Below are 27,419 nucleotides of genomic sequence, written 5' to 3' on the forward strand. Positions count from 1 at the left end.
GTTTCTTTAATTCTATTTTTATATAATATTATAGGGGCGGTCATCTGAGAAATAATCTGTACAGCAGTCACAAGAGCCCTAGACCACATAGGTATAGGTAGCTAATGTATTGTGAATGGTGGATCATATGTTATCTATACAGGGGTGATATCTTTCATTGTAATCCTGCCTGTGATGATAATGAGATGACTGCTGAAAAGTGATCTCTACAGAAGAAGTGGTGCCTGTTATTCGGGTTGGTGGCCAGTGTGAAAACTGCAGGGTTTAATTGGTTATTCATTTAAACAGAGAGATATGGAAAATTAAAAACAACATCACAAAAAATTTACACAAAAGTTGATTTAAACAAATGAGCTGGAGGCGAGCACATGATTCTAATTCTCAATCCAGTCTCGCGGTCAGTTGACATGATATGCACTCGGTAAATACCTTTGTTTGCGCACGATCAGCAGACACTTGGATTTGCTGTTGGGCACAAGAATTATAATTATAGTCGTTTAATGGTAGCACGAAGGGTTAGTGTAAGTTATCAGAGAGGAGTGGTCGTGCTGTCCATGGCTGATAAGAGAGTTTTCTGCATGAGGGCCTGCTGCTATCATCAGTCAGTATTCACACCCTATGTCTTACTGTATACTGATACTTCACAAGAAATAAGCATACAGGTTAGTTAAAGCTCCAAAAAACTAAGAAAAAAAGTAAAAAAATGTGTATTATAATCACATGATGGAAATTGGCCAACACAAAAACAACCACTAATAATTTCTTCATGAAGAGATACCAACACAGTGTATTCACCAAAGTGTGTGGCTTTCACCAATTGCTTGTTATCTTAGCTGGACTACAGCCATCGGCGCAGCTATAGGGGGTGCAGAGGTAGCAGTCACTACCGGGCCCAGGAGCCTGAGGGGCCCAAAGACCCTTGTGTCACATAAGAAGACACTGGTATTATAGAAAGTGCATGCTGGTCAAGTTACACCTCTGGTTGGAGGGAAGGGGTTAGGTCAGGAATTTGGCGGGGGGGGGGGGGGGGGGGGGGGGATATGTGCCATTTCAGTTTTTGCCTCAGTCAGTATAAAAGCTATGTGCTTCCCTGCCCCTGCCCACAAAGCACTGAGGGACGGGGGCCCAAGCTGAACTCTTGCACCAGGGCCCATGAGCTTTTAGCTACGCCCCTGTATACAGGCCTATTGTACTTTTAGAAACTTTTGCGCTATATCCTTGTTAGGCTACTATCACACTCGCGTTTTGTGCGGATCCGTCATGGACGGATCCGTTCAGATAATACAACCATCTGCATCCGTTCAGATGGAATCCGTTTGTAGCCAAGACGGATCCGTCTTGAACACCATTGAAAGTCAATGAAGGACGGATCCGTTTTCTATTGTGCCAGATTGTTTCATACAAAACAGATCCGTTGACTTACATTGTGTGCCAGAACGGATCCGTTTGGCTCAGCAGCGTTTTGGTGTCCGCCTCCAGAGCGGAATGAAGACTGATCGGAGACAAACTGATGTATTCTGAGCGGATCCTTATCCATTCAGAATGCATTAGGGCACTGATCCGTTTTGGACCGCTTGTGAGAGCCCATGACAGATCTCGCAAACGGAAAGCCAAAACGCCAGTGTGAAAGTAGCCTTAGGAAGTTATTGGGGTTTTTCTTTGTATTTCAATATTAGGGATAGTTCACTTTACCAGTATTTTATAAAATTAAAAAAGTGATCCTGTGATGCACATTTGGCATCTAGTTTAGCCATTTCCATCTCAGTGGTGTTTTTTTTTTATTTCTATTTTTCTGTTCTTCTGACAGATCAGAAGACTGAAAAAATAACGTTGACGTGAACATAGCCTTAGACTGAACAGACTTCAGTTTTCACACTGAATGAGACTGAGCAGCCTGCAGTGTATAAGAGTGGAGGCAGGCAGCCAAAGCAAAGGCAAAATTTTGTAATAAAAACCAGTCATATAAATGTTTTTACCCATAATTCAGTCCTGGTCCTAACGGTGTTCATAGCTTTTAACTATTTTTATTTTTTGCTATTATTGACTGTTTTATTATTTCATCTTAGGCTACTTTCACATTAGTGTTTTTTGCGGATCCGTCATGGATCTGCGAAAACGCTTTCGTTACCATAATACAACCGCATGCATCCGTCATGAACGGATCCGGTTGTATTATGTCTTCTATAGCCATGACGGATCCGTTTTCTTTTGTGTCAGAAAAAACGGATCCGTCCCCATTGACTTACACAGCGTTATTCTGTCTGCGATGGGAGAGCAACCAAACAGAACGGAATGCATTTTGGTGGACTCCGTTTTGTTCAGTTCAGTTTTGTCCCCATAGAAAATGAATGGGGACAAAACTTAAGCGTTTTCTTCCGCTATTGAGATCCTATGACGGATCTCAATAGTGGAATTTAAAAACGCTAATGTCAAAGTAGCCTTATCAGAACTTTATCCATTCGAAGCTGCAGCAAAGCTCCTAAAGCGGTGGAGGTCCGGCGCTGTCATCAGAGGCCCCGATTATTTCTGAGCAGCATTTTAGCAAATGGCAAGGCTAGAAGTCAGAAAGACTCCGTAGTGATAATAACAGGAAGGCTATGTTCACGTGGCTAAAATCCACTGCAGAGAAATCAGTAGCTAAAAACAGGTCGTTTCTGGTGGCAGATTTATAATTTGGTGGAGGTGTGAAGTTTTTAAAAGAGTTTTAGAAGTGTTTATAGAATCAGCTACTGCAAAAACTCTGCTGCTGAATCAGTGGTAAATTTTAGCCGGGAACGTGCCCAAATATTCATCTGTTATCGGAGTTTCCCTTTAATAACTAATCGGATGGTTTAAAGTTTGTGTTTTCCAACACTTTCAATTCTTGTATTAAAGGGGTTATCCAACCCCAATAATGACCCCCCCCCCCCCTTCCAATGCCCAAGCACCTCATATAGCTTATACTTACCACGCTCCACGACACCCACGTCGCTCCTGATCCCTGCACGGCTGCCGCTGCATCTCCCCGTCACGCAGATCAAAACATCCAGCGACAGGGATGGGAGGGCAGCCAATAGCAGGCCACGACGGAGACAAGCTTTCCAAGCGTCACCCGCGATGCTAGGCCCCTGTCGTTGCCTGCTATTGGCTAAACCCCCCTCCCACCTGTTGCGCGGATCAAAAAATGTTTAGATCCGCGTGACGGGGAGATGCAGCGGCGGCTGTGTGGGGATCAGGAGTGACGCAGGTGTTGGGGAGCGGGGTAAGTATAACCTATATGAGGTGCCCGGGCATTGGGGGGTCATTATAGGGGTTGGATAACCCCTTTAACTTATCTGCTTGGTTAAGATGCTTAAAACCCAATATCTAATGACTCTGTAACCTCCTGAGCATCCTCCTAGAATACCTGTCATGTAATTACCATGTGCAATACACAGCAACAACCAGAACAAACAGTTCTGAGAATATTTCCAGAGTTGATCAGATAATCTGACTCACATGACTTACTGTCATGCCATTTATTATTTTCAGGTAAAACTGGTTTTCTTGGGTACCTCCTACTTAAAGGGAGTGTGGGAGAATATTTTTTTCCTGCCAGTTAAAATCAGATAGCGACACATATCACTTTTTTTCTAATCTTTTTCTATTTTCTGATTTTTATTTATTTTTTTAATGATATTTCCGGAACATGATTATGGGGGCGGCCATTTTGCCTGATCTGTTGTTAACAGCATTTAGAGATATACAGTCGTGGCCAAAAGTTTTGAGAATTACATAAATATTGGAAATTGGAAGTTGCTGCTTAAGTTATTATAATAGCAATTTGCATATACTCCAGAATGTTATGAAGAGTGATCAGATGAATTGCATAGTCCTTCTTTGCCATGAAAATTAACTTGATCCCAAAAAAACCTTTCCACTGCATTTCATTGCTGTCATTAAAGGACCTGCTGAGATCATTTCAGTAATCGTCTTGTTAACTCAGGTGAGAATGTTGACGAGCACAAGGCTGGAGATCATTATGTCAGGCTGATTGGGTTAAAATGGCAGACTTGACATGGTAAAAGGAGGGTGATGCTTGAAATCATTGTTCTTCCATTGTTAACCATGGTGCCCTGCAAAGAAACACGTGCAGCCATCATTGCATTGCATAAAAATGGCTTCACAGGCAAGGATATTGTGGCTACTAAGATTGCACCTCAATCAACAATTTATAGGATCATCAAGAACTTCAAGGAAAGAGGTTGAATTCTTGTTAAGAAGGCTTCAGGGCATCCAAGAAAGTCCAGCAAGCGCCAGGATCGTCTCTTAAAGAGGATTCAGCTGTGGGATCGGAGTGCCACCAGTGCAGAGCTTGCTCAGGAATGGCAGCAGGCAGGTGTGAGCGCATCTGCACGCACAGTGAGGCGAAGACTTTTGGAAGATGGCCTGGTGTCAAGAAGGGCAGCAAAGAAGCCACTTCTCTCCAAAAAAAACATCAGGGACAGATTGATCTTCTGCAGAAAGTATGGGGAATGGACTGCTGAGGACTGGGGCAAAGTCATATTTTCTGATGAAGCCTCTTTCCGATTGTTTGGGGCATCTGGAAAAAGGCTTGTCCAGAGAAGAAAATGTGAGTGCTACCATCAGTCCTGTGTCATGCCAACAGTAAAGCATCCTGAGACCATTCATGTGTGGGTTGCTTCTCATCCAAGGGAGGTCATTATAGGGGTTGGATTCAGTTCCATTTCAGTTTTTGCCTCAGTCAGTATAAAAGCTATGTGCTTCCCTGCCCCTGCCCACAAAGCACTGAGGGACGGGGGCCCAAGCTGAACTCTTGCACCAGGGCCCATGAGCTTTTAGCTACGCCCCTGTATACAGGCCTATTGTACTTTTAGAAACTTTTGCGCTATATCCTTGTTAGGCTACTATCACACTCGCGTTTTGTGCGGATCCGTCATGGACGGATCCGTTCAGATAATACAACCATCTGCATCCGTTCAGATGGAATCCGTTTGTAGCCAAGACGGATCCGTCTTGAACACCATTGAAAGTCAATGAAGGACGGATCCGTTTTCTATTGTGCCAGATTGTTTCATACAAAACAGATCCGTTGACTTACATTGTGTGCCAGAACGGATCCGTTTGGCTCAGCAGCGTTTTGGTGTCCGCCTCCAGAGCGGAATGAAGACTGATCGGAGACAAACTGATGTATTCTGAGCGGATCCTTATCCATTCAGAATGCATTAGGGCACTGATCCGTTTTGGACCGCTTGTGAGAGCCCATGACAGATCTCGCAAACGGAAAGCCAAAACGCCAGTGTGAAAGTAGCCTTAGGAAGTTATTGGGGTTTTTCTTTGTATTTCAATATTAGGGATAGTTCACTTTACCAGTATTTTATAAAATTAAAAAAGTGATCCTGTGATGCACATTTGGCATCTAGTTTAGCCATTTCCATCTCAGTGGTGTTTTTTTTTTATTTCTATTTTTCTGTTCTTCTGACAGATCAGAAGACTGAAAAAATAACGTTGACGTGAACATAGCCTTAGACTGAACAGACTTCAGTTTTCACACTGAATGAGACTGAGCAGCCTGCAGTGTATAAGAGTGGAGGCAGGCAGCCAAAGCAAAGGCAAAATTTTGTAATAAAAACCAGTCATATAAATGTTTTTACCCATAATTCAGTCCTGGTCCTAACGGTGTTCATAGCTTTTAACTATTTTTATTTTTTGCTATTATTGACTGTTTTATTATTTCATCTTAGGCTACTTTCACATTAGTGTTTTTTGCGGATCCGTCATGGATCTGCGAAAACGCTTTCGTTACCATAATACAACCGCATGCATCCGTCATGAACGGATCCGGTTGTATTATGTCTTCTATAGCCATGACGGATCCGTTTTCTTTTGTGTCAGAAAAAACGGATCCGTCCCCATTGACTTACACAGCGTTATTCTGTCTGCGATGGGAGAGCAACCAAACAGAACGGAATGCATTTTGGTGGACTCCGTTTTGTTCAGTTCAGTTTTGTCCCCATAGAAAATGAATGGGGACAAAACTTAAGCGTTTTCTTCCGCTATTGAGATCCTATGACGGATCTCAATAGTGGAATTTAAAAACGCTAATGTCAAAGTAGCCTTATCAGAACTTTATCCATTCGAAGCTGCAGCAAAGCTCCTAAAGCGGTGGAGGTCCGGCGCTGTCATCAGAGGCCCCGATTATTTCTGAGCAGCATTTTAGCAAATGGCAAGGCTAGAAGTCAGAAAGACTCCGTAGTGATAATAACAGGAAGGCTATGTTCACGTGGCTAAAATCCACTGCAGAGAAATCAGTAGCTAAAAACAGGTCGTTTCTGGTGGCAGATTTATAATTTGGTGGAGGTGTGAAGTTTTTAAAAGAGTTTTAGAAGTGTTTATAGAATCAGCTACTGCAAAAACTCTGCTGCTGAATCAGTGGTAAATTTTAGCCGGGAACGTGCCCAAATATTCATCTGTTATCGGAGTTTCCCTTTAATAACTAATCGGATGGTTTAAAGTTTGTGTTTTCCAACACTTTCAATTCTTGTATTAAAGGGGTTATCCAACCCCAATAATGCCCCCCCCCCCCCCTTCCAATGCCCAAGCACCTCATATAGCTTATACTTACCACGCTCCACGACACCCACGTCGCTCCTGATCCCTGCACGGCTGCCGCTGCATCTCCCCGTCACGCAGATCAAAACATCCAGCGACAGGGATGGGAGGGCAGCCAATAGCAGGCCACGACGGAGACAAGCTTTCCAAGCGTCACCCGCGATGCTAGGCCCCTGTCGTTGCCTGCTATTGGCTAAACCCCCCTCCCACCTGTTGCGCGGATCAAAAAATGTTTAGATCCGCGTGACGGGGAGATGCAGCGGCGGCTGTGTGGGGATCAGGAGTGACGCAGGTGTTGGGGAGCGGGGTAAGTATAACCTATATGAGGTGCCCGGGCATTGGGGGGTCATTATAGGGGTTGGATAACCCCTTTAACTTATCTGCTTGGTTAAGATGCTTAAAACCCAATATCTAATGACTCTGTAACCTCCTGAGCATCCTCCTAGAATACCTGTCATGTAATTACCATGTGCAATACACAGCAACAACCAGAACAAACAGTTCTGAGAATATTTCCAGAGTTGATCAGATAATCTGACTCACATGACTTACTGTCATGCCATTTATTATTTTCAGGTAAAACTGGTTTTCTTGGGTACCTCCTACTTAAAGGGAGTGTGGGAGAATATTTTTTTCCTGCCAGTTAAAATCAGATAGCGACACATATCACTTTTTTTCTAATCTTTTTCTATTTTCTGATTTTTATTTATTTTTTTAATGATATTTCCGGAACATGATTATGGGGGCGGCCATTTTGCCTGATCTGTTGTTAACAGCATTTAGAGATATACAGTCGTGGCCAAAAGTTTTGAGAATTACATAAATATTGGAAATTGGAAGTTGCTGCTTAAGTTATTATAATAGCAATTTGCATATACTCCAGAATGTTATGAAGAGTGATCAGATGAATTGCATAGTCCTTCTTTGCCATGAAAATTAACTTGATCCCAAAAAAACCTTTCCACTGCATTTCATTGCTGTCATTAAAGGACCTGCTGAGATCATTTCAGTAATCGTCTTGTTAACTCAGGTGAGAATGTTGACGAGCACAAGGCTGGAGATCATTATGTCAGGCTGATTGGGTTAAAATGGCAGACTTGACATGGTAAAAGGAGGGTGATGCTTGAAATCATTGTTCTTCCATTGTTAACCATGGTGCCCTGCAAAGAAACACGTGCAGCCATCATTGCATTGCATAAAAATGGCTTCACAGGCAAGGATATTGTGGCTACTAAGATTGCACCTCAATCAACAATTTATAGGATCATCAAGAACTTCAAGGAAAGAGGTTGAATTCTTGTTAAGAAGGCTTCAGGGCATCCAAGAAAGTCCAGCAAGCGCCAGGATCGTCTCTTAAAGAGGATTCAGCTGTGGGATCGGAGTGCCACCAGTGCAGAGCTTGCTCAGGAATGGCAGCAGGCAGGTGTGAGCGCATCTGCACGCACAGTGAGGCGAAGACTTTTGGAAGATGGCCTGGTGTCAAGAAGGGCAGCAAAGAAGCCACTTCTCTCCAAAAAAAACATCAGGGACAGATTGATCTTCTGCAGAAAGTATGGGGAATGGACTGCTGAGGACTGGGGCAAAGTCATATTTTCTGATGAAGCCTCTTTCCGATTGTTTGGGGCATCTGGAAAAAGGCTTGTCCAGAGAAGAAAATGTGAGTGCTACCATCAGTCCTGTGTCATGCCAACAGTAAAGCATCCTGAGACCATTCATGTGTGGGTTGCTTCTCATCCAAGGGAGTGGGCTCACTCACAATTTTGCCCAAAAACACAGCCATGAATAAAGAATGGTACCAAAACACCCTCCAACAGCAACTTCTTCCAACAATCCAATAACAGTTTGGTGAAGAACAATGTATTTTCCAGCACAATGGAGCACCGTGCCATAAGGCAAAAGTGATAACTAAGTGGCTCGGGGACCAAAACGTTGACATTTTGGGTCCATGGCCTGGAAACTCGCCAGATCTTAATCCCATTGAGAACTTGTGGTCAATCCTCAAGAGGCGGGTGGACAAACAAAAACCCACTAATTCTGACAAACTCCAAGAAGTGATTATGAAAGAATGGGTTGCTATCAGTCAGGAATTGGTCCAGAAGTTGATTGAGAGCATGCCCAGTCGTATTGCAGAGGTCCTGAAAAAGAAGGGTCAACACTGCAAATACTGACTCTTTGCATAAATGTCATGTAATTGTCGATAAAAGCCTTTGAAAGGTATGAAGTGCGTGTAATTATATTTCACTACATCACAGAAACAACTGAAACAAAGATCTAAAAGCAGTTTAGCAGCAAACTTTGTGAACACTAAAATTTTTGTCATTCTCAAAACTTTTGGCCACGACTGTACTTTGAACCCTCAAAGACTGGGCCCATTTTTGTTTTTTCAGTTTCATTTTTTCCTTCCCACATTCCAAGAGCCATAACTTTTTCATTTTCTGTTCCTATGAGGACGTATTTTTTTTCCAGGGCAAGTTGTATTTTTTAATTACGGCGATGGCATAGTTTTTATTTTGATTTACTGTTTTTTTTTAAATAAAATCCTTGGAAAAATAAAAATTTACTTTAAATCGCCACATTCTGACAGCCATAACTTTTTCTGTCTACACTGCTATATGAGGGCTTGTTTTTTGCGGGACGAACGGTAGTTTTCATTTGGTATCATTATTGGGGTACATACAACTTTTTGATCACTGTTATTCCATTTTATGGGGTGACATATATTTTTTTTTCATTACGGCGTTCAGTGCTCTGGAAAAAGGTTTTTATACCGTACTTTAAAACGTCAAACCTGTTATGTTTTTTTTAATTATTTATTTATTTTTATATTTAAAATTGGGAAAGGGGCAGTATGTGATAGAGGTAATAGAAGAATATGGTAAATTATCAGGTTATAGGATCAATTGGTCAAAGTCGTCGCTCCTTCCGCTGAACCGGAAAGCTGTAGAGGAAGGGCAGCGAGTCCATGTCTTGGCTCCTAATGATACCTTGGATTATCTGGGGGTTAAGATTGGTGTTCCTTTGAGTAGGTTTTATGAGCTAAATTTGGCCCCGGTTTTGAATAAAGTTGGGGCCAAAGTCGCCGCTTGGCGGAAATTGATACTGGCCCAGACAGATCGAATCGCATTGATTAAGATGATTATATTGCCTATAGTTTTGTTCCCGATCAGTGCTTCTCCTATTTGGATTGATGATATGTTTTTCCATAGATTGGAGACTTTGATCAACGATTTAATTTGGGGAAGGAAGAGGGTGCGTATAAAGCAGAGATATCTTTGGTTGTCGGAGGCAGATGGCGGGCTGTCACTTCCTTTTTTTCAAGGTTATTTTTTGTGTGCACAGATACAGCGTTGTTGTTATTGGAAAGAGTGCTTACTTTCACTGTATTTATCTAAGGTTATTGATAGGTCAATAGAGAACATATTTGGAGACTGGGTCTATGGGAATGGAGAGGTCCCTGTTGATCCCTTGCTCACTACAGAGGGTGTGGAATAGGTTGAAGGAGATCCTTAAAGTCTCCGACCCGTTCGCTTTTACCCCTCTGTGGGGGAACAGGGGGTTGGAGGAATTCTTCAAAATTACAGATTTTGGTTATTGGACACGAAATGGCATCAATAGGGTGTCTCATCTTTTTCAGGCAGGTCGTTTTAAGTCATTTTTGGAATTTGATTTTTCTGCTAGTTTACCATTAGATTTATTTAACTATGCACGATTGAAACACATATTTGAAGCATCTAGGGACAGGGGTGTTATTTTTCCACGAGAAAATATATTCTTTGATTACTGTGAAGCTCAGAAGGACGTGAAGGTGAAACTATCTAGTTTATATGCTAAGCTCCGATTGGCACTGGCAACCGTAACGCCTTTTAAAAGCCCTAGTAAGTGGGAGCAGGAGTTGAATTGCCCCCCACTGCAATGACCTACTATCTATAGGAATGTGAAAAAGGCGACAGTTTCCAGTGCCCATAGGCTAATCCAATTTAAGATTCTCCATAGGTTGTATTATACGCCCAAAACCCAAGGGAAATTCCCCCAAAATAAGGACCGGGACTGTTCCTGTCCTAAGTGTGGATATGTAAATGCGAACTATGTTCATTTGCTTTGGGGTTGCAATAAAATAAGAAAGTATTGGGATGAGGTTTTTTCTGCCCTTCAAAAGGAATCTACAATGAACTATAACCTGGGGATCCTGATAGTGATCTTTGGAGATTATGGCTCAGAGATGGAGATTCCGCCCCAAGTTAGACGGATTTGGATGAGAGGATTGATGGTAGCGAAAGCTATATTGGTCAAGTATTGGGGATCTGTCTCCCCGCCCTCGTCAAGGGAGTGGGCTCTACTCTTTCAACAAATTAAAATATACGAGGATATTGAAAGGAAGCGGAGAGATGCACGCAGGGCTATGTAGTTATACATTATTTAATTTTTGAGACTATCATACATTAACTGAACGGAGGGGACGACAGCCAAGGGGTGGTGGGGGGGGATATAATGATGCTATATGACTGTTACATTGGATATATTATCATGACAGAGATTGGCTTATGTATTGATTGTACGGTTTTCTAAAAGTAAAATAAAGATAACTTTTAAAATTGGGAAAGGGGAGGTGAATAGAATTTTTTTTATATAATTTTTTTTTATTTACTTTTTACACAATAACTTTTAGTTATTGAACCTAGTTATAGAACCTACGATCTTCTGTCCCATAGACCATGATAGAATACTGTTATGGTCAATGAGATTCCGCTGAGCCATGCCTCGTGCACTGCTTTACAGGCAGTTAACCATGACAGGCCTGGGAATCTTAAGCGGTCATAGTAACTAATCGGAGCCCTGCGATTTCACTGCAGGGCTCTGATCAGAAGGCAGAGGGTTACACAGGTGCCACAAATTACGATTGAACATAGCATCTGAGGGGATTAAATGACAGGATTCGCATTAATCGCCGATCACAGTCATTGTGGCTAGGCATGTGCCATATATGGAGTGGGCTCAGCGCAGCAGCCTGCTCCATACATTACATTTTGCATAATGACGTACATGATTATGCATTTAAGGGGTTTTCCAAGTGTTCTTTACTGATGACCTGTACTCAGGATAGGTCATCAATATCTGATGGGGGTCCGCACCCGGGAGCCCCGCTGATCAGCTGTTTGAGAAGGCAGCGGCGCTTTCACTTGCGCCACAGCCTCGCCCTCTCTCAGCTCACCAAGCACAACGCCGAACATTGTATAGCGGCTGTGCTTGGTATTGCATCTTAGCCCCATCCACTTCTATGGGGCTGAGCTGCGCCTAGACCATGTGACCAATGAACGTAACGTCACACTGCGCGGCTACTAGGAGCGCCGATGCCTTCTCAAATAGCTGATCAGTGGTGGTCCCGAATGTCGGACCCCCACTGATAAAATACCGATGACCTATCCAGAAGATAGGTCATCAGTAAAAAAAAAACACTTGGAAAACCCCTTTAACGGGTTAAAGGGAATCCGTCACCAGGGACCTTCCTATCTGTTTGCAGAGACACATAGCTTGTACCTACTTTACATATGAATACATACCGCTTAGTGTCTATATGTATATTTTCCCACCAGCAGACAAGGGGTCTGCTGGTGGGAAAATCTACATATAGACACTAAGCAGTATATATTTATATGTAAAGTAGGTACAAGCTCCCAGGGCTGCCTATAGGCGCCGGCCTACCGTGGATGTAGGTAAATCTAGCCCTGTTCCCAGCTTACTTCAGTTAATTAAGTATTAGTAGGGAACTTGGGGACGTGGAGGAGCCCCCTAAACCTCATGTAGTTAAACTTCTGAGTGTAGGGTCCTTTCATGATACTATCTGTGACGAAACGCTATCGCGTACATATGTTAGGAACGTTACAAGGTGATTTCTTACTAATCCTTGTCTATCAACCTGACACTAAGAACATTTTCATTTCATTTTCTTTCAGGAGGTCCAAAAAAAAGCGTCCGCCTTCAGTACCACTCTGGACTTAAGTTCGCTGATCCCAAGTTTGGTAATGGCAATAATCCTGGTGTCCTACGGTGATCGACATGGACGCAAAGCCTCAATGCTGCTGCCCTCTATAGGCGGCTTACTGTCCGTCAGTTCATTCTTTTTCGTTTCCTTCTTCGACCTGCCCCTTCGTATTTTATATATATCCTCCGTCTTGAGTGGATTCCTGGGCGGCTTTGCTACTTTTATAGGAGGTTGCTTTTCTTACATAGCGGACATAGCTAAAGGCGTGCAGAATAAGAACGTCCGCATAGCTTTTATCGACATGATCCTTGGGGTGTCGATTGGGGTGGCGGGGATCACTTCTGGGTATATCATCAAAGCAATAGGATTTACGTGGTCCTTTGTCCTCCCGGTGTCTCTGCACATCTTCAATATTTTCTATATTCTTTTTATACTGGAAGAGACTGTGAAGAGGTCAGAGTTTCAGCAGAATGTGCTGAGTAAGGAAGGCTTCAAGGAGCTTTTCTCTGGCGTTTTTCTACTTTTTAAGCATGCGTCCTACAAGAAGCGGCTGGCCATTGGCTTGCTCCTGTTTGCCTTTATGTCCTATCTGTTTATCAGTTTTGGAGCCTCGAACCTCTTCACCCTTTACGAGTTGGACTCCCCACTCTGTTGGGATTCTGTACTTATTGGATGGGGGTCAGGCCTGTCCACAATAGACTATGTCGGAGGTTTCCTCGGCGTTTTTCTGTTTACACGTTGTCTGAAAGATGCCCACATCGTCTTCATTGGAATATTGTCTTGGATCAGCGGCAGTGCGATGGCAGCCTTTGCCACCACAACAGTCACTATGATGTTAGGTAAGATGCATTAAACCCCATATCACATGCATGTATCTCATGTTACTGTAACAGCTTAGGGTCCATTCACACGTCCGTAGTGTACTGCGGATCCGCAATACACCTGGCCGGCACCCCCATAGAACTGCCTATTCTTGTCCGCAATTGCGGACAAGAATAGGGCATGTTCTATTTTTTTCCGGAGCCGCGGACCGGAAGATCAGGGGCGCGCTCCGGAAATGTGGATACGGACAGCACACTGTGTGCTGTCCGCATCCATTCCTGCCCCATAGAGAATGAATGGGTCCACACCCGTTCCGCAATTTTCCAAAACGGATGCGGACACATTCACGGACATGTGGATGGAGCCTTAGGCCGAGTTCACACGAACGTGTGTGACCCGTGCCCGTGCCCGTGCTGCGGGCCGCAATGCACGATCGCCAGCCATAGGTCAGCCGCATCGGATCGCGGACCCATTCACTTTAATGGGTCCGCAATCCGGCCGTTCCGCAAAAAGATAGGACATGTTCTATCTTTTTGCCGAATGGAAGTACGGGACGCAACCCCGTAGTGCTTCCGAGGGGTCCCGTTCCGCCGTTCCACTATTCCGGATTTGCGGACCCATTAAAGTAAATGGGTCCGCATCCGTGATGCGGAATGCACACGGAACTGTGACCGTGGATTGCGGCCCGCAATACGGCCACGGATCACACACGTTCGTGTGAACTTAGCCTTAGGACGTTGCACTTATTACACCAATCTGTGCAACGTGACCATGACCCATGGATTCAGTATTTATAATGAGTGACGGTATTTCACTAGAATATGACATCAGTATATGATTATTTTACTCCATACCTCACATTAAAGGGTCTGTCTCACTTCAGCAAGTGGCATTTATCATGTAGAGAAAGTTAATACAAGGCACTTCCTAATGTACTGTTATTATCCATATTGCTTCCTTTGCTGGCTGGATTCATTTCTCCATCACATTATACACAGCTAGTTTCCATGGTTATGACCACCCTGCAATCCATCACCGGTGGTCGTGCTTACACACTATAGGAAAATGCACTTGCCTCTCTAGTGGCTAGAATCATGGGAGCTCGCATAGGCTGGTGCTTTTTCCTATAGTGTGTAAGCACGACCACCGGTGATGGATTGCAGGGTGGTCATATTCATGGAAACGAGCAGTGTATAATGTGATGGAAAAATGAATCCAGCCAGCAAAGGAGGCAATATGGACAATCACAATACATTAGTAAGTGCCTTGTATTAACTTTCTCTACATGATAAATACTGAAGTGAGACAACCCCTTTAATAGTAACCCCATCATGTACTTGGGCAACTTGGTACACAATGGTGTTATTTACTAGTACTATTAGTCATATGGAGGTCACATTAAGGGCTCATGCACACAAAAGTTTTTTGCGTTCAGTATACTGGCCGTTTTTTTAGTTCAGTATGCGTTACTTATACTGAACCATTCATTTCAATGGGCCAGCAAAAAAAAGTGTCTCCGTGTGCATTCCGTTTCCGTATTTTCGTTCAAAGATAGAACATGTCCTATTATTGCCCGCAAATCACGTTCCGTGGCTCCATTCAAGTCAATGGGTCCGCAAAAAAAACAGAACACATATGGAATGTACTCCGTATGTCTTCCATATCCGTTCCATTTTTGCGGAACCACCTATTGGAAATTTTATGCCACCCCAATTTTTTTCTATGTAATTACTGTATACTGTATATGCAGAACGGAAAAACGGAACAGAACGGGAAACACTACTGAAACAAAAAACGGAAAAACGGATCCGTTAAAAACGTCCCGCAAAACACTGAAAAAGTCATACGGTCGTGTGCATGAGCCCTAAGGCCTCTTTCTTTGCGGGAACATGCGTGATTTTTCCGCGCGAGTGCAAAACATTGTAATGCGTTTTGCACTCGCGTGAGAAAAATCGCTCATGTTTGGTACCCAAACCCGAACTTCTTCACAGAAGTTCGGGCTTGGGATCGGAGTTCTGTAGATTGTATTATTTTCCCTTATAACATGGTTATAAGGGAAAATAATAGCATTCTGAATACAGAATGCATAGTAAAATAGCGCTGGAGGGGTTAAAAAAAAAGTAATAATAATTTAACTCACCTTAATCCACTTGGTAAAAGATCATGTGACGGACCATGTGATGACCAAGGTGACGTCACCACAGGTCCTTTTCCTGCACACAGCAAAAAATAAGACAGAAGGAGATGCCGGCTGCGCGAGCAAGTGGATTAAGGTGAGTTAAATTATTTTTAATTTTTTTTAACCCCTCCAGCGCTATTTTACTATGCATTCTGTATTCAGAATGCTATTATTTTCCCTTATAACCATGTTATAAGGGAAAATAATAATGATCGGGTCCCCAACCGTGCGTGAAAATCGCACCGCATCCGCACTTGCTTGCGGATGCTTGCGATTTTCACGCAACCCCATTCATTTCTATGGGGCCTGCGTTACGTGAAAAACGCACAAAGAGGAGCATGCTGCGATTTTCACGCAACGCACAAGTGATGCGTGAGAATCACTGCTCATATTCAGTGTGGGTGCAATGCATTCAACTCACGCATCGCATCCGCGCGGAATACTCGTGTGAAAGGGGCCTAATAGTAAGTATCCATCTCATTTACCTCACTCATTAACCACGTGTTGTCCATTATGTGAGGAGATACTTGATGGGGTTACTTCTAATGTGAGGCACGTCGTTTTATCCATGTGCCTCACATTAATAGTATGTGACCCCATCAAGTGCCTCCTCATGTAATGAGCAATCGATAAAAGTACAGATTAACCCCATGTTGCCTAGCATGGTATGATTTGGTATTGCTGTCCACATTCTGGTATTGTGACAGCCCTAGTCCAGTACCTGAGCTCAGGCCTGAATATCTGCCATTAGTCTGCAGGGCGGTATTTGCAGTTGCGACACATCCTATATCACAATGTGCGGCTAGAGCTTGTACTGTTGTCTGGGTCGTGTATCTGGTGTCACAGTTCAGGTCCATTGAAGTGAATAGGGTTGAGTTTCAATAAGAAGAAGGTGCCTGCATTTTCCCAATCTTGTGCAACCCCTTTAACCCCTTCCCGACTGCACCACATAAATATACAGCAGTTTACTGAAGCAACTGCTGTATCATTACAGTCCTAGCTTCCCCATGGATCGTGGGGTTCGGGGGGGGGGGGGGCAGGTAGGACTGTGACAGCTACTAGCGGCTCCTATTAACCCCTTCTGAATAATGGCGGGTAAATGAATGGGCTGATAACATGGTCCCTCTGTGCTGTGTTTGAGGGCTCCTGTATACAGTGCCATCAGCAGGGTCACACTGACAGCCCCGCACTGTGGCTGGGAGGAGAAATAATCAGGTCCCTGTTCCTCTGTTATTCCTCCTGCAAATGTATGGAGGAATACTTTACTGTATGTATTAAAGCTACAAATCCTGGCCGTGGATTTACTGACCCGAACTACAGCATCATAGGGCTGTACGATGCGTTAATTACGGACTACGAGACTGGGCCTGCATTATGGCCAGCTGAGTGAGGCCTAAATGGACTACTGGGGGATAACATTCCCCTCGGCAGTGTCCAGTCATCGCTGGCAGGGTCACTGTATAGGAGGGACACATCGCAGAGTACTAAGAAAAGATACTCCAGGATTGTTCTATCATGGAAATACACAGGTGAATCTCGAAAAATTTGAATATCGTGCAAAAGTCCATTTATTTCGGTAATGCAACTTAAAATGTGAATTTTGTGAAAAGGTTCAATATTCTAGGCTCAAAGTGTCACACTCTAGTCAGATAATTAATCCATACCCCCTGAGCAAAGGGGACCTCAAAATTGTGACTTTGGGGGTTCCATAAGCTGTAAGCCATAATCATCCAAATTATAACAACTAAAGGCTTGAAATATCTCGCTTTGCATGTAATGAGTCTCATATGTTAGTTTCACCTGAAGTTGCATTACTGAAATAAAGGAATTTTGAACGATATTCTAATTTTTCTAGTTTCACCTGTAGGCAGTGATGGCCAGTTCGCAGTGTTCACCGACGAACACATGCGATCTGCCATCTTTATTCCCAAGTCCGGCGATGCAGAGGTAAGTCCTTCATCGGGCTGTTCTCGGAACTGCCTGCTCCCGGTGACCGCATGTGTTTCAGAGCAGCTCGCGGCGCAGGCACAGGTGAGGACTTACCTCTGCATCGCCGGACTTGGGAATAAAGATGGCAGATCGCATGTGTTCGTCGGCGAACACTGCGAACTGGCCATCACTACCTGTAGGTAGGTACTTAAACTGACAAGTCAGGAGAGGTAACGGGTTCACTTAGGGTGCATTCACATCACCGTTTAGCTTTCCGTTCTTCTGATCCGTCAGAAGAAGAGAGAGAGAGAAAGAAAAACAGGATCCTGTTAAAAATAACTGATTTTTTAGAGGAAAAAAAAAAGTCCTGCATGCAGTATTTTTTTCCTGTCTCAAAAAAACGGATCTCAGATGGAAATGGCTCACATGGATGACAACTGATGCAACGGGATCCGTGAAAAAATTGATACTATGCAATCCTATGCGTGACGGATGCAACCGTTTTTATTTTTTTACAGGATCCTGTTTTTCTCTCTTCTTCTGACAGATCAGAAGAACGGAAAGCTAAACGGATCTGCAAAAAATACGGATGACGTCCGTGTGCATTCTGTATTTTGCGGAACGGAACAGCTGGTCCCTAATAGAACAGAACTAGCCTTGTCCGTGATGCGGACAAAAATAGGACATGTTCTATTATTCCGGACATACGGAAACGGAATGCACACGGGGTACCTTCCGTTTGTTTTGCGGACCCATTGAAATAATTGGTTCTGTATACGGGCCGCAAAAAAACGCGACAGACATGGAAAGAAAATACGTTGGTGTGCATGAGGCCAGTAAAGGTGCACTGATCTCCCGGTCACAGCTGTTTGTATCGCTGGGTACCATAAGATTTTCAGGCTTATTGCATCTTATTAGCATTTATTGCACACATGGAATTACAGCAAAATACTGATCACCGTGTTACAGACTTCTCCATGTCAGGTAGAAAGAAGGACAAGAACATCTACCTAACTACTAGAACGAAGGGTCTTAGATGGGTTACCCCATGAATATTGTAAAAAGTGAAAATCCAATATCATATAGGACATGGCAGTCTCTGTCTAACAAACTTAGGACCAGCCCTGTGCCTCACATGGATCCAGAGATCTCCCCATTCATTGCTCCAATTGTTCTGCTAGATTTATTTCAGGCTGCCAGCTCAGGGGGCGCGCGCAAGTTTCTTAGGGGATGTGTCCTTTATGCTGCAACTGGTGCAAGCTGAAGGATGGAACTGGGCTTGTAGGTCAACCTCAGTGAGCCTGACAGAGAATTTAGAGAAAGGGCAAACAGCAGGTGGCGCTATACAGATACATTTCAGTGAATAACTCGGTGGCTATACTACATTTTTGGTTGCATGCAATTAAACTAAAGTAATGACCTCCGGGTACTGGTTTAAAAAACCTAGAATATTTTTAATGTGACAACCCCTCTAATATTATAAAAAAAGTATGGAGTAACACGTTGCACCCACAAACTGGTATATTGTGCCCTGACTTATTATGTGTTGCAGACACTTTTTGTACCTTAGTAGAAGTCCAGCAGATTTATTAATGACGCGCAGCACAATTTTGGTGCAAAATACTAAGCCAAGTCTTAGAGCAAAAGTGTTTAATATGTCTAGCACTGTACTGAAGAATACTAGATCTCCTTATGGGGAGACTTATAGGCCATACATGCTCCTCTGGGATTCTGCAAGGAGGCGATGCAAATGAGCTCTTAGCAAGCTCTGCCTCCGATACCACCCGATGTAAGGCAGCTATCCTAGAATGACTCGGATAAAAATGAAGTCAGCGCCTCATCTTTTAAAAGGTGGAACTCATTTGTATACCCTCTTCCCAGAAGAGATAATAAAACCCCCGCCCCCCCCCCCCCCCCCCCCCCAAATCCTGACTTGGCCTCTCACCCAGTGAAGCCAGTGCTCTCTGCTCTGGAAATCGCCCCCGCGAAACAGCTGTCTGCAGATGAGGTGCTGGCTTATTTAATACCCGAGTCATGTCTCAAGGCCTGTTTAGGAGGTTGAACATGGACTTATAGGAGAGCTGCCTTACATCGGGCGGCTTGCTGAGAGCTCATTTGCATCCCTTCTTCCTAGCACTGTACTGAGTTCTCTTCGGCAGTCTCCTAGGAAATGAATGGAGTGGCAGCGCACATGCCTGACCTGCTGTCCATTCATGTGGGCACACGTGACCCCTTTTTTCACAATCAGTGGGGGTCCCAGCGGTCACACCCCCACCGATCAGATACTTATCCTGGCACAAGTCTGCAGTCTATATATCTAAATGACAGTTTCTTCCAGGTTTCTAATTAACTGTGGACACAGTTTTTTTTGTGTTTCCAAGTTAAATATTATAGGTTAAAAAAAATCCAAAGTACAAAAAAAATGAACTATTGCCCACAGGACGTCTTGTGCCAGTAATGATGTCTTTGCAGGTTGATCTTCCAGTGGATGTTAACAAAGTATGTGCTATGAGTATAGCTACCAGTAATAACCTCGCTGATAGCACGCCAAGGCGTGGAAGTGGTGCTCAGGCTCGATACTGAATAAATCGGGATGTTTGGAATATTTGGCTTCCCTTTTTATATCATTAACATGTCTATTGATCCTGTGATTTCCATAATTCCACGGCTTCTTCTTCTTGGTGTTGCAGTTTCAGTGTTGTTATATCAGAATACACACTTTTTTCCTGTACGTTAAAGGGGTTGTTTCATTTCAGGAGGAAACCAGGCAACTCCCGGGATCAGCCTGTAATAAAGAAATGGTAAGTACCTACCTGACCGATCCTGCTTCACCTCTCTGGTTCTCCTGGCCAGGCTTTATTCACCCATCTGCAGAGGTGATGAAACGTTGATAGCACGTGACCTCTGCAGCAATCGCTGATCCCTTCGGTGGACCTCTGAGTCCACTGATTGGATGCAGCAGTCACGTGCTACACACATGTCATCACCTCTTCAGCTGGGCAAATAGAGCCCGGCTGGGAAAACCAGAGCGGTGGAGCGCGATTTGTCAGGTAGGTTCTTAACCATTTCTTTATTACCGGCTGATCCCAAGAATTGCTTGGTTTCTTCCTGAAATGGGACAATTTTTTTTAACAAAAATTGTTTCTTAAAAATGGATAACAATGATAGCAAGATGTTTTACTTAGGCCCATTTCACACGGGCGAGTATTCCGCGCGGATGCGATGCGTGAGTTGAACGCATTGCACCCGCACTGAATACCGACCCATTCATTTCTATGGGGCTGTTCACATGAGCGGTGATTTTCACGCATCACTTGTGCGTTGCGTGAAAATCGCAGCATGCTCTATATTCTGCGTTTTTCACGCAACGCAGGCCCCATAGAAGTGAATGGGGTTGCGTGAAAATCGCAAGCATCCGCAAGCAAGTGCGGATGCGGTGCGATTTTCACGCACGGTTGCTAGGAGATGATCGGGATGGAGACCCGATCATTATTATTATTTTCCCTTATAACATAGTTATAAGGGAAAATAATAGCATTCTGAATACAGAATGCATAGTAAAACAGCGCTGGAGGGGTTAAAAAAAAAAAAAAAAATTTAACTCACCTTAGTCCACTTAATAGAATACAGAAGGAGATGCCGGCTGCGCTTTCTTTAGGACCTGGGTAAAGGACCTTTGATGACTTCACTCCGGTCATCACATGGTACGTCACATGATCTTTTACCATGGTGATGGATCATGTGATGACCGGAGTGACGTCATCAAAGGTCCTTTACCCAGGTCCTAAAGAAAGAATACAGAAGGAGATGCCGGCTGCGCTTTCTTTAGGACCTGGGTAAAGGACCTTTGATGACGTCACTCCGGTCATCACATGGTACGTCACATGATCTTTTACCATGGTGATGGATCATGTGATGACCGGAGTGACGTCATCAAAGGTCCTTTACCCAGGTCCTAAAGAAAGAATACAGAAGGAGATGCCGGCTGCGCTTTCTTTAGGACCTGGGTAAAGGACCTTTGATGACGTCACTCTGGTCATCACATGGTACGTCACATGATCTTTTACCATGGTGATGGATCATGTGATGACCGGAGTGATGTCATCAAAGGTCCTTTACCCAGGTCCTAAAGAAAGAATACAGAAGGAGATGCCGGCTGTGCTTTCTTTAGGACCTGGGTAAAGGACCTTTGATGACGTCACTCTGGTCATCACATGGTACGTCACATGATCTTTTACCATGGTGATGGATCATGTGATGACCGGAGTGATGTCATCAAAGGTCCTTTACCCAGGTCCTAAAGAAAGAATACAGAAGAAGATGCCGGGCTGCGCTATCAAGTGGACTAAGGTGAGTTAAATAATTTTTTATATTTTTTTAACCCCGTCCAGCGCTATTTTACCTTGCATTCTGTATTCAGAATGCTATTATTTTCCCTTATAACCATGTTATAAGGGGAAATAATACAATCTACAGAACACCGATCCCAAGCCCGAACTTCTGTGAAGTTCGGGTTTGGGTACCAAACATGCGTGATTTTTCTCACGCGAGTGCAAAACGCATTACAATGTTTTGCACTCGCGCAGAAAAATCGCGGGTGTTCCTCCAACGCACCCGCACATTTTCCCGCAACGCCCGTGTGAAAGAGGCCTTATAGTTAGCGCTGACTAAATCACTTTGTAACATGAAGCCAGGCAGCAAATATTAGTTCACTATTGATTTATGTCGTGTTTATATGATAAATAAAAGGGTTAAAGTGAATGTCCATCCTCAAACACAATTTTATTTTTCCATCTAAATAGGTGCAAAATTCTGTGCTGAATAATTTTTCAGTGTATCTATATGGCAATCAAATCCCCTACATAGACTTTATGATATGTGATATAAAGTTCTGGCTGCCTTCAGCCACCACTAGGGGGAGTTTAGGAGCTCAGTGCATACTGTTATAAATTTAACTCAGTAATGCTTTTTTTTAAATTGTAAAAGAAGTATAACTGCCGTTTTGCAGAAAACCACCGTAAAGAGAATTTGCCATATCATGTGCAACTAGCTGCCTGGTACCGTAGGGAAGTCCTTCATAGATTTAGTCACCCAACTTTCTTGACTGGTGGAGGCTAATGTACTTCTGTAGCTATGCTCTGATACTTCAACTACCCCAGAGGTCCTACAGATATTCAAAAGCTCTACAATCACCGTGTCCGTATGTCACATATGTATTACAAGTGCATCTGTCAGCAGTTTTGTACCTATGACACTGGCTGACCTGTTATATGTGCGCTTGGCAGCTGAAGACATCTGTGTTGGTCTGATGTTCATATGTGCCCGCATTGCTGAGAAAAATTATGGTTTACTATATGCAAATGAGCCTCTAGGAGCAACGGGGGCGTTGACATTACTCCTAGTGCTTCGGTTACTCTGCAACTGCTGCGCCCTCTGCACTGTGATTGGCAGGGCCAGGCATGATGACGTTTTCACTGCCTGACCCTGTCAACCAAAGTGCAGAGGGCAAAGTGCAGTTAGCAATGCGGGCACATATGAACATGGGAACAACACAGATGCCTACAGCTGCCAAGTGCACATGTAACAGGTCAGCCAGTGTCATAGGTACAAAACTGCTGACAGATGCTCATTAAGAAACAGACACATAAACGACAACTCAACAATGCGAATTTTAGTTTAGGTGCAAATACTAAATACCCCATTCATTCAGGGTACTCTGGGATCCTTGTTGTCATGACCCCCACTAATCAGATACGTATAAACCTATGCCCTATGCATAGGATAGGGAATATCTTAGCACAACCCCTCTAAGGCTTGATGAATGTTCTTTTTCTCCATATTTTGCAGTGAGGGTTCCTCTGGTGTTTTTTTCAATGCCCCTTCCAATCTTCAGGTCGATGATGTCCAAAGTGGTTTTGGAAAATGAGCAAGGTAAGAAGAAAAATGGCAAGAACGACTGTGCGTGGCCTGACCACGCTGGATCCTATGATGGATCCTAATAAATCCCATTGACTTAAGATGAACTAAATATTCTCTACTAAGTTTCCAGGAAAGAATACACCGCTGTATGGAAGTACCACATGGTGGTAGGTACTCTGCATGCCACCATACAGGCTCCTAAGGCTCTTACCTGACACAGGCAATCTCTCTTTTGTGATTTTTTTAATCGCCCCTAAGACCCCAAACTAAGATATATTTTTCCTGACGTGTCCCTATATTCACAGAAATGAAACTGAATAACAGAATAGCTTCAGGGTATGCCGAGCCTCGGGCATAACAATGCGGCAGGCATCACGGGGGGCTTAGATTTTCTTTTTTTTAACAACTGGAGTCATTTAGGCTACTTTCACATCTGCGTTTGGCATGGATCAGTAAAAAACGCTTCCGTTATTATAACACAACCGGCTGCGTCCGTTCTAAACGGATCCGGTTGTATTATCTCTAAAGTGGCCATGACGGATTCAGCACCATTGACTTGCATTGTGTTTCATGCCGGATCAGTAACCCATGACGCACACAAAAACGTTGCGTGCATCGGTTTTGTGTCCGGCATGGGAACACAACCAAACTAAACTGAATGCATTCTGGTGCACTCCGTTCCGTTTTGTCCCCATTGACAATGAATGGGGCAAAACTGAAGCGGTTTCCTTCGATTTTGAGATCCTTTGACGGATGTGAAGGAAAACGTAGATGTGAAAGTAGCCTTAGGGTAACCAATAAAAATCTGTACTCAGGTTCAATATGTATTCTGACCAATGAGACAGATTTCCATTCATTCCAAATAATCTGCCGTCACCATAGACACAAATATTTCAGCTGGAAACCTGGAAGTTAGACCACCACCGATCAAACATTGTTAGCCCTTCCTAAGAGTAGGCCATCTTTATTAAAAGGGGTTTTCTGGGACTTCAATATTGATAACCTGTCCGTAGGATTGGTCATCAATATCAGATGGGCAGGAATCTGACTCCTACCACCCCCCCGTCGGCTGTTTGTGGGAGGCGCGGTGTACCTGAAGAAGGCACGGCTCCTTACACTGTGTAGTGGCCATGTCTGGTTACTGCAGCTCTTCTTATACAAGTCAGTGGGAGAACACGTCAGTAACCAGCCACAGCCAGCACCCAGGGCACGGAGCAACGGGGGCTGATCGGAGGGGTTGTCAAGAGTGGAAACCCTGTTGATCTGATATTGATGACCTATTATAAGAATAGGTCATCAGTATTAAAGGGGTTGTTCCATCACCTCCTTTTCAGCGCCAGTGCTCGATGCTACCTATCTTTTGTTGGCGGAAGTATCCATTGTCATTTACAGTACAGGCAAGTGGCGATATACTGACGTCATGTACGCGCACCACACCCAATGCTGCTAATAGACGGTTTTATTAGCAGCGTTGACTTGCGCCGTTCGGTCCCTCCAGGACTACTGCATCTACCTGGCCGCCGGATCGCAATGGTGGCCGTAACCACTGACAATGAGCAGTAAAGAAGGACAGAGGGCCAGAATAAAACCAGGAGAAGGAGGCATCTATGGAGATGATATCTGATTGGTAAGTGCCTTATATGCAACTGCTGCAAAGAATGAAAGGGCCTAGATGGGAACACCTCGGAAAACCCTTTTAAAGTCCTGGAAAACCCCTTAAAGGGTTTCTATCACTTCGTTTCACCTATTTAGCTTTCAGACACTAGCGATCCGCTAGTGTCTGCTTTATCTAACCATCCTAATATAAGAGCTTATTGTCCTGCCGTTTAGCTAAAAAAATAACTTATATAGATATGCAAATGAGCCTCTAGGTGCTATGGGGGCGTGATTAGCACCTAGAGGCTCCGTCTACCTTCACAAACTGCCGCCGCCCAGCGCGTCCCTCCAGCCCGCCCATCTCCTCCGGAATGCGATGCTCCTCGTATTCGGCGCATGCGCAGTGAATATCTGATCGCTTCCCTGCTCAGACATCTCCACTGCGCCTGCGCCGATGACGTCATAGTGCTCCGAGGAACAGGCGCAGTGGAGATGTCTGAGCAGGGAAGCGATCAGACATTCACTGCGCATGCGCAGAACAGAGACGCGCACGGAGAGGATCGCTTCAGCTGGAGATGGGCGGGCTGGAGGGACGCGCTGGGCGGCGGCAGTTTGTTAAGGTAGACGGAGCCTCTAGGTGCTAATCACGCCCCCATAGCACCTAGAGGCTCATTTGCATATCTATATAAGTTATTTTTTTAGCTAAACGGCAGGACAATAAGCTCTTATATTAGGATGGTTAGATAAAGCAGACACTAGCGGATCGCTAGTGTCTGAAAGCTAAATAGGTGAAACAAAGTGATAGAAACCCTTTAATTGTGGTGGGATGTGCACTCTTTTTGGTACATTGTGGATAACCTATGAGATGTTTCTTAGTGACCTGTATATAACATATCACCTGAAGGCGCTGGCTCTTCCCGGATATAAACCTATTGCTGTATTTCAGGAGCGCTGTTTGCTTGCATCGCCTGTCTGGAGAGTTTAACGGGGAGCCTGTCTTTTGCCACGTTTAACAGCATCTACGGGGCCACGGTGGTGTGGTTTCCCGGGTTTTCCTTCCTCTTATCTGCCTTCCTCTGCCTAATCCCATTCGCCGTGGTGTGGTAAGAGCGGCCTTTGTCTGGGAATCTCATTTCTGCATAAAATGATTTCTCAACAGTAATTCAATCAGTTGACATTAGGTAAATGTAATGATCTCTGCTTAGCAGACATGGCATGTGATGGGCAGTGAGCACGAGCTGTACATTATCTTCCTTATTATATTAGCCCGGCAGTGTGCTGTCCTCTACATGGATATGGAAGGCTACTTAAAGGGGTTTTCCAAGTGTTTTTTTTTTTTACTGATGACCTATCCTCTGGATAGGTCATCAGTATCTGATCGTGGGGGTCAGACACCCGGGACCCCCACTGATCACCTGTTTCAGAAGGCACTGGTGCTCGCAGTAGCGCCACAGCCTTCTCACAGCTTTGCCTAGGCCGTGTCTCATCACGTTCATCGGTCACGTGGCCTAGGACCATGAATGGGGCTAAGCTGCAATACCAAGCACAGCTGCTATACAATGTACGGTGCTGAGCTTGGTAAGCTGCGAGAAGGCCACGGTGGTACTGCCGCTGCCTTCTCAAACAGCTGATCGGTGGGGGTCCCGGGTGTCATACCCCCACCAATCAGATACTGGTGACCTATCGAGAGTATAGGTCATCGGTAAAAAACACTTGGAAAACTCCTTTAATGATCATGACTCTGCAATTGACTGTGAATACATATACAATGCACCAGTAATTATTAGGGTGGAAAGAGGGGGAGAATGGGTTTCAGAATGTGACCCATAATATAGCAAGGTTAGTCCCCAGGGAGAGAAGGTCTTGCAGTTTGTTCCCCCCACCCCCATTCCTCATAGAGGGGACATGCTGGGTGAAAAAGATTGCCCCAGGGATGCTCAACCTGCCCCCCCCCCCCCAAGCTGTTACAAAACTACAACTTCCAGCATGCCCTAACTCTGGGTTCACACCAGAACGTTCTGAAAGGATCGCTCTGTATGCGCGATTGTACGGGCGTTTACAAGCGCGCATACAGAGACAAGTGAACACACATTGTCGCGCGTTCCCGAAAGTCTATGTACGGGAACGCGCGACAAACGCCCAAAAAAACGCTCATGTACTTGTTTGAGCGTCGGGCGTTTTACAGCGCGATCGTACGCGCTGTAAAACGCCCAGGTGAGAACCATTCCCATAGGGAAGCATTGGTTTCTCCTTGTTGAGCGTTTTACAGCGCGTAGGAACACGCTGTAAAACGCTCAGGTCTGAACTGAGGGTAATAGCTGTAGGCTGCAGGACAGCCTACAGCTATTAGGGCATGCTGGGAGTTGTAGTTTTGCAACAGCTGGAGGGCCGCAGGTTGAGCAT

The 27,419-nt window shown here is 44.3% G+C and overlaps 1 protein-coding gene across 1 annotated transcript in view; it reads left to right on the plus strand.

Annotated features, from left to right (window-relative positions):
• Positions 1–27,419, plus strand: part of SLC46A3 (solute carrier family 46 member 3) — a 50,153-nt gene that overhangs the window by 20,734 nt on the left and 2,000 nt on the right. The window contains exons 3-5 of the mRNA XM_040426168.1: positions 12,543–13,410; positions 23,349–23,432; positions 25,963–26,119. Coding sequence (XP_040282102.1) covers positions 12,543–13,410; positions 23,349–23,432; positions 25,963–26,119 — 1,109 coding nt within the window. The remainder of the gene's footprint in view (positions 1–12,542; positions 13,411–23,348; positions 23,433–25,962; positions 26,120–27,419) is intronic.

Source organism: Bufo bufo, chromosome 3, assembly GCF_905171765.1.
Source record: "Bufo bufo chromosome 3, aBufBuf1.1, whole genome shotgun sequence".
NCBI classification, from domain to species: domain Eukaryota; kingdom Metazoa; phylum Chordata; class Amphibia; order Anura; family Bufonidae; genus Bufo; species Bufo bufo.